The sequence below is a fragment of the Aulonocara sp. 'chitande type north' Nkhata Bay genome, linkage group LG18, assembly GCF_057382095.1.
Source record: "Aulonocara sp. 'chitande type north' Nkhata Bay isolate Kocher_YH1m ecotype deep benthic linkage group LG18, A_spYH_male_GT1.1, whole genome shotgun sequence".
NCBI classification, from domain to species: Eukaryota; Metazoa; Chordata; class Actinopteri; order Cichliformes; family Cichlidae; genus Aulonocara; species Aulonocara sp. 'chitande type north' Nkhata Bay.
The window spans coordinates 22,533,037-22,544,384 of record NC_141361.1 but is presented as its reverse complement, the minus strand read 5'-3'; the positions used below and the strand labels follow the sequence as shown (position 1 = coordinate 22,544,384).

Sequence of the window (11,348 nt, the reverse complement as noted above, 5' to 3'; positions counted from 1 at the left end):
TTAATGTACCCCCTCGGTGCGCTCTGCATGCTAACTGTTAGCAGAGCTAGTGAAATCTCTGAAAACATCTGAGCACTTTTGCAAACATGTTCTATGTTGACAACCTGACCAGACATACGGCGCGACATTCGCGGCTAAAACACTGTTAAAAGTGTAGCTGGTGACAGAAAAACGAGGTATTTTAAAACTACACCACCACCATTGCTGCCTGTGATTTGATCTGCATTCTGGGATAACTGGCTGCCCCAAGTCTACACAAGCAATCGATTATCTAGGATCGACCTGTTTTGACTTACTTTGCACGGCAACCAATCAAATGTTAGAGAAGCTGCATGGGCAGCGTTAACCCCGCCCCCTGAGTTTGATGGGTGAGGCTGACAGATAAAATTATTTCATGACGAGAGCCAGGCGCCAGGACTGCCAAAATGAAATAAATAAATATATCATTAAATAATTAATTAAATGTGTCAATAATTAATTAAATGTGTCAATAATTAATTAAAATGTGAAATACATAAATAATTAATTAAATGTGTTAATAATTAATTAATTAAATGTGTCAATAATTAATTAAAATGTGAAATACATAAATAATTAATTAAATGTGTCAATAATTAATTAATTACATGTGTCATAACTATTTATTTAATTAATTAATTCCAATTTTAATTAATTATTGCCACATTTAATTAATTATTTATGTATTTCACATTTTAATTAATTATTGACACATTTAATTAATTATTTAATGGTGTATTTAATTAATTCATTATGGCAGTCCTGGCGTTCCATATTATGTGAGCGCGAGGAGGGAGAAAAAGGGAAGTGGAAAGGTACGAGTTGTCATCGAGGAAAAACGGGAGCTGGAAGCATGTAAATATAATAATAACCACTGCAGCCAAGAAGAGTGCCTGACGAGCCCAGTTGTAAGTAAGCTATTAAGACTCGGCTGTACACCATGTTCGTGTTTTCCTCCGAAAACAATAAGTTCCGTTGGAGCAGCCTTTCAACGCCTCTCTCTGTCTCTCGCAAGAAAAGTTGACCCAGACAACAAAGTAAAGCTATTTTTCGGCTACGAGCCGACAGGGACCCCGCCGTATTAGTCAGAGGTCCCTTTACTACAGTTCGGAGTCGCGGACCTTCAGTAATAGTAATAAATCACACAGCAATAGTACATTCACGTTGTTGTAAAAAGCATGATAATATATTAACTAATCCAAAGTATTCAGAATACGTTACTGTCATTGAGTAACGTAACGGAATACGTTACAGAATACATTTTGGGGCATGTATTCTGTATTCTGTAATGGAATACATTTTAAAAGTAACCTTCCCAACACTGGAAACCACCAAATACAGATGTAAAATATCATGTCACATTTAAACTCCAACTCAAGTAACCTATATTCAACAACAGCATAATAAAACAGGAAATTATATTTTCTGTGTGCCACCCCAATATTCAGGGGCCTCCATATGGAGACACCCCTGCTGACTGGTAAAAATAATTATTTAATGTTTTACTACAAATATTAACATCTTTGAGATTAGTTATTTCAGAATGAAATCAGTTTGTAGAACACCAGATGTGCCAGTTGACTACCACTGGACATCTGTTTATATGATTATTGCCAGTTGGTCAGTTCTCCGTTGCTCTAGTTGTGTTTCTCTACTTCTTTTCTTTCCAACACAAAGCTTTAACTGTGTTTTGGCATTCATTGCTTCAATTTAAAAGATGCTGACGTAGAGAAAGGTGGAAAATCAGGAGGATAAGAGGGGATATTAGATGTAACAAAAGATGTTCTAATCCAAATTTGTCAGTGTTTGTGTTACAGTGAAAACTTATATTCTTCCTTTGTGTTATTTCATATCGTCCCAGCAGGATCTTTAGTCAGCTAAAATGCAGTCACAATGAGACCACAGACAGACAGATATACAACTTTTAAGTAATATCTTAGTGGAAGATCAATTTCAGGATCTTACCGTGATCATTTTCAGGAAAATCTTGGGTGTAATTTCAATTTAATTTCAGTTTTATCCGTAACAAATCACAACAGCAGTTGCCTCGAGGTGCCTTATATTGTGAGGTAACTCCAACAATCAGACAAATCAAACAAATAATTTAAATACTGACAGACTGACTTTACACAGCGTTGTGATGCAGAACAATTTGCTTTATTTTTTTTATCATCTGTCATCTGGGAGAAAACAAATCCAATGAAAGCAGGTGTGACATTCAATATTTCTCTGGCAATATGATCAGATGAGTCATCCACAGACTCCATGAGACAGATCCCTGTTGCCCCACGTTCAAGCTTCACAACCGGGAGACATCAAACTGAAGCCATATGGAGGTCCTCTACTTGGAGAAGTCCTAATATACTGTTTTAAAATTTGAATGATTACTGCTATGACACTTTTAAGTCGGGCCTCAGCATAATGTTTCAAGCTTTGTTTCTTTTCCATATTTTATAGTCGTCATTTCTTGTTTTTTTTCACAGTGTAACTTCTAACTGAAACAGGACGCATGAAACATGAGGAGTCGAGGAGCCAATAGTAAAACACTTATTCTTTTTTTTTTTAAATGCAGCAAAATTTTAAAATAATATATCTTAATAGCGCTCAGTAAATGCTCACATAATTTTTTTTCCCTGTTTTTCAAGTTCGTTTATCTTTGGATTTAATATTTATTTTTAAGCTTATTAGTTAACAGATATTCATTTTATTGGATATTAATTATTATCAGACTCAGTGTCATCGTGGTATACAGAGTCTTCACAGTTATCACTGGTGTAAACATCGGCCTCTGTCCTTGTTGCTGTGTTGGTGGTCGGGGTGTTCACACTGGGAGAAAAAGGCAGGAGAAGTTCATCTTAGTAAAAACAAGAATCCTTTGTGGAACATTATACTCTAGAAATCACACTACAGCGATAGCGTACAGAGTCTGAGGCTATTTTACAGCCACTCGTAACAGACACAATAACATGGGCGTGTCATCATCTCCAGGTTTCCAAGATGTGATGTGAACAACGTTGAATGAGAAACAACAAACTCACCACAGTTAATTCACACTTCGTCTCACACGAGAAATTACTGAGGAAAGAAAGAGACGGCATTTTAACAATAGCTCAAAGCTTAAGAGGAAACAGCTAGCAAAATGTAAATAGTTTTTTATGGTTGTGTTTTTAAACAATGATATTCAGAAGTAACACCTCATGAACAAAATATATTAATATAGAAACAAACTTTTAAATGACATAGTTGGATTCTACCTAAGGATGGAGTCAGTAGATGTTTCTCTCTTTTTTCTGTCTTTATGCTAAACTACGAGACTTCCGGCTTTAGCCAATGAAATTCTTTTTGAGTGGTAGAAACAAACTAAAAGATATAATCAGTGTGTAACTATCATTGTTTTAGGTATAAGATGATACGTACCCATGCCAGTGTTACTTCCAGGGCAGGGAACTAAGGATAAATGAAAAGTGTAAAAGCAGCTGTTAGAATCGACTCGTTATACAAATTTAAAAATCAGAGTAAATGCGCTCCTTGAATTTTGTTCCCACCTGAGTACGTCCTGGGCTGGCAGAAGGTGACTTTGCTCCCGTACTTTTCCACAGGTGCCGCCACCACTGTGTAGACATCCCCACATGTTTCTTCCTGGATGTCACAGTACATGCTGCCTGCAGCTGCCATACAGGTGTAGTTTGCTCCGGTGCCATACAGCTCCACTGTGTGATTATAGATCTGAGGGCCGAGCGAACGCCAGTATACCCTCAGGGTGTTGTTGGTCCTGCGATAGAGCTTGACCCCCGTTGGACAGCAGGCACCTGTAAAAGAGTGAGTGTAGAGTTGTGCTTTTGTAAAAAAAATCTTTTTTGACAGTGTGAAGATTTCTACTTTTCCCTCCATTAGATGTAAAAATATTACAAATGTGTTTGTATTTATCGATCCTCACTGGAAGAGAATCCACGATATTTGCACTCTGACTTCTGTCCTGTGCTGCTGATTGCTTCCAGGTTGACGCTGTAGTTGGTTCCACAGGTGATGCACCCCATCAGGCAGTGGGTGTCTAGAGTGTGGCATTTGGCATACCCTCGTGGTGATGTCAGGGAGGTAATGAATGAGCGAGCTCCAGTGCTAGGTGACCAGGTCACATTGGTCATAGCCTGGGTGACCTGGGTCACGTTCACAGACATGGGGCAGCAAGGGCCTTAAGGGAAGAATACAGAACAGACTTAAGTATGGGAGGATATTTAGATTCCTAGATTCAGTACATGTCATGCTTCCTCATGAGAAGCATCCACATTGGTGTTTTGCGTATAAACTTGAGAACTAATTCATTTCATTTAATGAATGACAAAAGCTTTTGGCAGATGTCTAACTGTTGATAACCTTAAAAGCAGAGATCAGCTTTAGCTCGATGCAACTTTAGCATATGGCTCAAATTAAAGTTGCTGTTTGGTGGACCAATTGTACATTTTGTTGTGGGGTTTAACAGCGTAACCAATCAGACTGTCATACCTGTTTCCAAAGTTTTACTGAATCCTGGTAGACTTTTCCCCACAGCTGTTGTGGCCACTGCTGTAACCTCGTAGACAGAGCCGCAGGGCAGTTGCGTGAGCACACAGGAGCTGTTCGTCGACTGGCAGCTTTGTCTGTCATAGCGTCCAGTGGCAGTGATGGTATAATTCGTGTTGGGGGTGTTGGGTGTGGTGAAGAGGATTCTGTATGTGGAACTGTTGGTCTGAGTCATATTCAGGATCTCTGGAGTGCAGGGAGCTGCAGCAAGACACACATAAAAGAGTTGGTCACTTCAAAATTACAGAGATACAAATACAGAGTGAAACATTACTGCAAAAGAAGAAATAGAAAGTTTGGAAAATGTACTGATTCATACTTGTAATTCTGTTCACATTTGTAGACAAAATGTGAAGCAACTGGTATTTTCTAGTAGCTTAGCTAAATAAAAACCAGAAGCATAGGAAGAAAACTTGCCCCATATCAAGAGAAGAGAAGAGAAGAGAAGAGAAGAGAAGAGAAGAGAAGAGAAGAGAAGAGAAGAGGAGAGGCTTTCTCCTGGTGACCCTTCTACACAAACCATACTTGTTCAGTCTTTTTCAAATTGTGCTGTGATAACGTGTAACTTTTAACATGCTTTGGATTTTTTTAGCTTCACTGAGCGATGCACAGTCTGAGCTTCAGATGAATTTGCACACAATTTGTGTGTGTTTCATAAAAACAGTCACTCTTCAGTGTTTAAATTACCTGTCTCATGCGTTTGCGGCTTGCAGGTGCGGTTGCATCCTCGTAAATCGCTGCAAGGTGTCACAGTCACAGAATAAGCTGTGTTGCAACTCAAATCTGAGAGCGCACACACCGGTGCTGTGTCGTTGCAGTGGATGACGTCTTTAGTCTGTGCTGCTGTCGTCTCATACAGTTCAGCTCCTTTGACTGGTGTCCACATGACTTCCAGGGTCTCCGTAGAAACCAGCTTTATCATAACATCCAGTGGGCAACAAGGGACTGAGGAGGAGGCGGAGAGAAGAAACTAATTAAAAATAATTTAAAAAACAGGCAAATAACCACACACAGCCAACTGTGAGTTTCTCTTAGTTTGGTCATAAAACTGCTGTAGCTTTAAAGTTGGGTTATACATTTTGTCTGTCTAAAAGTGGGCTTTTCCTGTCATGACAACTCAGGCTTAATCATGAAAATGACTTTTTTCTTAAACAATAGCAGCATAGTAGTTACTTCAGAGATGTTTACCTTTAGTTCCGACAAAGGACTTTTGAAATGAGGAAAAAATCCCATAAGAAACAAGCATAAACAAAAGCACTGGCCTGATCCTATAGGATGTGATTGGATGGATAGTGCTGGGTTGGAGTAGACTGTGTTAATAGTGGTGCTGCTGTATATGTGGGTGCTTTTGTGTGAAAGTCATACTGGTAGTGTAGTTGCGGACATGTCCATAAGGGCTAGAGCCGGCCTGGTTGTAAGGGAATACGGTAGTGAGGTAGGTGTAGCCACACATGCAGGAAAATGGGCAGGTGGTTAAACTGGTGTTACAGAACGTCTCCATTCCATCATCCCGCTTTATGAACGCCATGTAGTACTCCACCAGTGGCACTCCGTCCCACATCACGGAGCAGTTACCTGCTCTGGGCTCCTCCACCCAGATGTTCTCTGGCGGACATGGGTCTGTCAGAGAGAGACAATGGTCCTCAATGGTCCTTGAGTAATAACAGTAATGGACTTCACATGTCAAAGACTCCATGTGATAATTTGTCAAATATGCTTATTGGTTTTCATTAGGAGAGCTTGATGATCTGGTCACATCTGTAAAAGGCTTGTGGCTAACAGCTAAATGAATTCAAGATTATTCTTTTTTTCACTAAATTCACAAAGATTTAGCACAGGTCAGCTGATCACAGCCTGAACACTAAATCTGGAGCAACAGAAATGATTGTGTTTTCCTTTGTCACAAAAAAGTTCCAGTTGCAATTCCTTTTAGTCAGCTTGAAGCTGGTTCAAAAACTGAGCCAATCCCCATGGACTCCCATGATAAAATGTTTAGTTTTACAGCAGAGCACAGGGTGCTTAAAAGAACAACAACAACAACAAATCTAAAAAAACAGCTAATTTAGTTCTTCGTGACATTAATAGATCTTCTTTTAAGGTATAAATTTGCATTCACAGATAGTGTAGTTCATTTGAGAACAATGGGCTTCACTTGAGCTAATTACAACCAAGAGCAGGATTTCTCAATATTGAAATTCTAGTATTTTACTTCAATGCTACTGAGAGCTAATTTCAAAAGTTTTGAGAGTGCTTTAAATGAATAATAGTATAAGACAAACAACCATACATTACGAATGATATACCCACATGTTATGTAGTTAGCCGGTTCAGAGGGGCTGCTGGGTCCAGCATCGTTATAGGCTATGACATAGACTGAGTGGTTTTGTCCACAATCTGCAGGATTAATGTAACAGTAACTGTTTTCTGTGGAACAGTTTTGGCCATTAGAGGTCCAGACTAAGTAGAGATTAGCACCCCTCACTTGTGACCAGAATACAGCAATCCCAAGAGCCCGTCCTGGAGTCACCTGAACGTGAGTCACATCTGGGCTCTGAGGACCTGGAAATGAAACCACAATGAAATCAATAACAGCAGTCATGACTGGTCCTCTGGTACGGGTTCAAATGTTTATCAGCCTAATTTTTGAGAAGGTTTCTTACGTGTAATTTGACAGACAGTGACATCATCACCAGTGCGACCCTCAGAGTCCCATGCCGTGCCCTTAATACAGTATGTAGTTCCTGGTTCAAGGTTATCAAACTTCACCGTGGTGTCAGTGGTGTTGAGTTTGAGGCGGGTGTTGGATCCCTCTCTGATGATGACCAGTGTGTAGAGGACGGCGTCCTTCACTGGGTCCCAGTTCACAAGGATGGTGCCATTGGTAGGAGAGGATGTGTTCAAGTTGGGAGCCATTACAACTGCAGATGTGATCAGGGGGAGAATGAAGAGTTAATGGGATTAATGGGGAATAAAAACAAACAAACCAACAAAGAGACCTTACTTCTCCTCTCCTTGTTCCCATTTCTTTATAAGATATGAAATAGAAACTACTTTCCTGTGATCCTGTTACATTCAGTTACCCTTCAGGATGCGAGACAACCTAGTTCTCATGGTTTCTCTTTTCACTTATGAAACCACCATGGAGCAGCGAGTGGATACAGTTTCCACCCTCGTGCTAGTTGCAACGACTTGGGCACCCATGACAATGGGCGGTGAAATGGTAAGCCACTATTGCCAGTGGAGTGAGATAACAAGTTATTGTTCTAAGGAGGAACAGAAACCTGTGTTTCACTCTTTATAGGCTGATTACCATCTTTACGGTAAAGTGGAACTAGAAGATAGTTATAAGTGCACTGTCAGTCACACCCGACTTGGCCCTCTCAGAATCAGCTGATGCTTTTGTACAGACGGCATCCAAATTTTTACTTTCATATTATTAAAATTTCTGAGTTACATGACCTCAAGGTACAACATTTCACTGCTGAAAATTAAATTTAACTTATGCTTTTATTTTACATGGAATGGCCCGATTATTTCTTCTAATTTAGCTCGTTTCAGATATTGACGTACCTGTCCTGGCCTCTGTGGGGTAGGATGGCTGGCTTCTCCCGCCTAAGTTGACGGACATGACGCTGAGGACGTAGTCTGTGTATGGCTGGAGCTCCACCATGGTACCTGGAGAGCTGCTCACAGTGCTCTCCTTGAAGAAATCACCTGTCTTTGACTCTGCCCTCAGGATGTAGCTGGTCGCCCCAGATACCTCTGTGAACTCAACAGTGATGCTGTCGCTGTTTTTGGAGTAGGCTTGCCCAATGCTGGGTACATCAGGGGCTAAGGAGCAGATGGTAGATGTCAGTCAGATAGATTCCAAAATAAAAGCTTTTCTATTTATAAGAGAAGTACAATGTATCACTGAAATACAAAACAAACAAACAAACAAACAACCAAAAAACATCTTTTGGGTTATTATCTCAGAATTTCTACCTACTAACATATATTTCTTAAAAAAATAACTCAAATTTGAGAAACTAACTTCAAATTTCAAGTTCCAAATAAGAATTTTGAGACAATAATCCAAACTATAGATTTATTGATGACGACATGTTTTTCTTTTTCAGAAGCAAAAACAATTTTCCATAACAACTCCTGTAAGAATGCCATCTACAATGTTATAGATGCAGCAGTTGACCACCACTACCAAATTTAAGTGCAGTTCTCAATAAAGTCTCCTTTTTACATTATAGTTTACTACATGTAAAACAAATAAACATTTACATTCTTACATTTATACATATTTATTCACATGTTACTGACAATTTGCACACTAAGATTTTATTTGAAAATTCTGAAATGACTGCATAGGCCTACAGTTTATTATTTCCTCACATTTTCAGAAAAGCCTCTTGAGGCCTGAGCGCTTGGTTGGAGTGGGTTTCAAATATCTCTTTGATATTCAAGGTTAGTTGAGTCCAATAAATATAAAACTTATTTCTATACTAAAAGGCGTCTCAGGAGGATAACAAAAACGATTGTGTTGTCTATGGAAATCTTGGAAAATGTGCAGCATAATTTGAAACGGCTGAAAGAGTTGTCTGAAATGTTTTTCTGGCTGTTCCATGTAACAAAGAGTGATGATATAAAAAAAGAGAAAAACAGCAGAAAAAATGTAACAAGAACATTTTCACTTTTAATTAAACCATGTTTGACAAAGTATTTTGGGTATTTCATAACTATTAAATAGAGCTATTTAACAACAACACAGTACAAGTAAAATGTTTGCCCAAACTATCTCATTAATATATGCACTAAAATAAATAGATACTTTTGTTAATTCATAATGCAAAAAAAATTAAAATTACATTTAAATTTTCCATGTATTTTCTTTTACACAGATACACTGTAAAATGTTACATTGACTGATACATTTCATTGTAGTCAAATGAAATGTACTTTATTGTTGGTGTGTAATCAGTTGATGACAAGAACATTTTTCTTAATTTCTCACTATATGAATAAATAAACCTTTGATTTTCTATATTTTAAGTTTTACGTTACTCAGAATTATTGCTTCGTGTTTATTTATCAATAAAGGTTTGCCCCTTTCTGTTTTTTCTGATGTTACCAACCTGTCGTCTCCTCAGTCTTTGCACTGCTGAGCACCCTGAGATTATTGTCCATAGCTTCTAACTGCATGGTGTACACCGTGTTTGGTGACAGGGAGTTAACTGAGCCCATGACTGTGTTGCCACCGAACTGAGCAAAGACGGGTCTTTCCGGGGAGTTCTTGGGGGTTGCTGTGATCTTGTAGGAGCTGGCACCAGTGTGGCCGCTCCACTGCACTGTCATGCTCTTGGATGTCACTGTAAACACTGACAACCTGATGTCTGAAGAAGATAAAGCAGAAAGTGTGATTAAAGGGGAATGTGATTAATTTACATCTTAAAGTATCTTAACCAATAAGTATCTCAAATATGAAAGAAGCTCTGTTACCATTTTGAGCCATGCATATCTGAAAGTGAGAAAAAAAGTCAGTTTAATGAATGAAACAATGAATGATCTTGTTAATGAAAGTCAGGAAATACAGTCAATTAAAGACAAGGGTATCCTTCCAAAGATAGTAAGCTTCTGCTATTCCACATTATATCCTGAGGCAAATTATGCCCTGTATCACATTCTCAGAGCATGAGAGGCAGCAGGCTGCACATTACCTTCACTCAACACAGATTTCAGGACTGGTCAGTGCAGGTATTTCTTTCAGGTCGGAATGAATTTGTCTATTGAGGTACGGCTGGGCATGCCGCTCGCACTTGTTGAAAGCCGTGATACTCAAAAGGGCCTGTGTTCATATGTCTCAAACGTCCTCTACTCCCTGCTCTCTATCTGGATTTATGCAGCATGCACAATATCAAAACATTTTACCTTTGATGTGGAAAACACTGTAAATTACTTTGGTTTAAATTAACGCTGAATGAGAAAATAAGAACATCTTACCCCACTGAAGGTCAATAAAAACAAAAGCTTCAGCATCTTTAACTGCAACGTCCCCATGCCCTCAGTTTTTTTCTGCTATCCACTGCCTCGAGGTGAGATGCTGTTTCTCAAACTGATTTTAGGGAAGCAACTTGGTCTTAAATTTTTTACTTTCTTCTCTTTCTTCTACCTTCCTCTCTCTCCAACATTAAATGACAGGTGTGTTATTGTTTCAGCAAATACCAAAGAGCCCACAGGCTTTAACTCCTCCCCTCAGGGGTGTCTGTCTGTCTCTTACCTATCAGACCTAGACAAGGAAGCTCACCTTTGTTAGATGACAATGTTGATGATAACACTTGTATAACAAATGAATGTTCATCTTTTCTAGTCTTTATGACGTGAATTAAAAAAATAAGCACAATACTTTCCTGTATTACTGAAGATCTTACTTTTCCCTGTGAGGACAAAAGAAGGTTACACTATATCATATTCCACTGAGGCGTGGCGTGCTCTTTTGTGGGAACTGACCTCAAACTTTTAATTTAGGACAACATGTCTTATCATTGATTCCGAGTACAATTGAATGCATAATCTGATATGATTTGCATCCACATTTTTCTTTTCTTATTTAGTAACATTTTTGGTCAACTTATTTGATATACAGTCCACCCAATATAAAAGTGCTCGCAACAAAACTCCACTTTCTCTACCTCAACCCGTCAATTTAAAAGACCATTTCTGACCTGAATAAAAAGCACATAAAAACTCTACTCCAAATGTGATCAGCATATCTGCTGAGA

General features: G+C 38.8%; 1 protein-coding gene across 1 annotated transcript; it reads right to left on the bottom strand.

Moving 5' to 3' along the window:
• Positions 1-2,159: 2,159 nt before the first annotated feature.
• Positions 2,160-10,755, bottom strand: fndc7a (fibronectin type III domain containing 7a). Its single transcript, XM_086272876.1, has 14 exons — positions 10,570-10,755; positions 10,069-10,087; positions 9,705-9,962; positions 8,149-8,409; positions 7,239-7,496; positions 6,886-7,137; positions 5,944-6,198; positions 5,266-5,523; positions 4,522-4,779; positions 3,956-4,210; positions 3,564-3,827; positions 3,436-3,465; positions 3,057-3,093; positions 2,160-2,844 (listed from the first exon to the last, which is right to left on the bottom strand). Exons 1-13 carry the CDS (start codon positions 10,624-10,626, stop codon positions 3,062-3,064), a joined length of 2,457 nt encoding a protein of 818 aa, XP_086129002.1. The 5' UTR covers positions 10,627-10,755; the 3' UTR covers positions 2,160-2,844; positions 3,057-3,061.
• Positions 10,756-11,348: the final 593 nt, after the last annotated feature.

Excerpts from the sequence above, each read along its gene's own strand:
- fndc7a (XM_086272876.1), bottom strand. The coding sequence starts at position 10,626 with ATGGGGACGTTGCAGTTAAAGATGCTGAAGCTTTTGTTTTTATTGACC. Across the intron at positions 4,780-5,265 it reads GCCGCAAACGCATGAGACAG|CTCCCTGCACTCCAGAGATC; the intron begins GTAATTTAAACA and ends GTCTTGCTGCAG. Across the intron at positions 4,211-4,521 it reads CAGTAAAACTTTGGAAACAG|GCCCTTGCTGCCCCATGTCT; the intron begins GTATGACAGTCT and ends TCTTCCCTTAAG.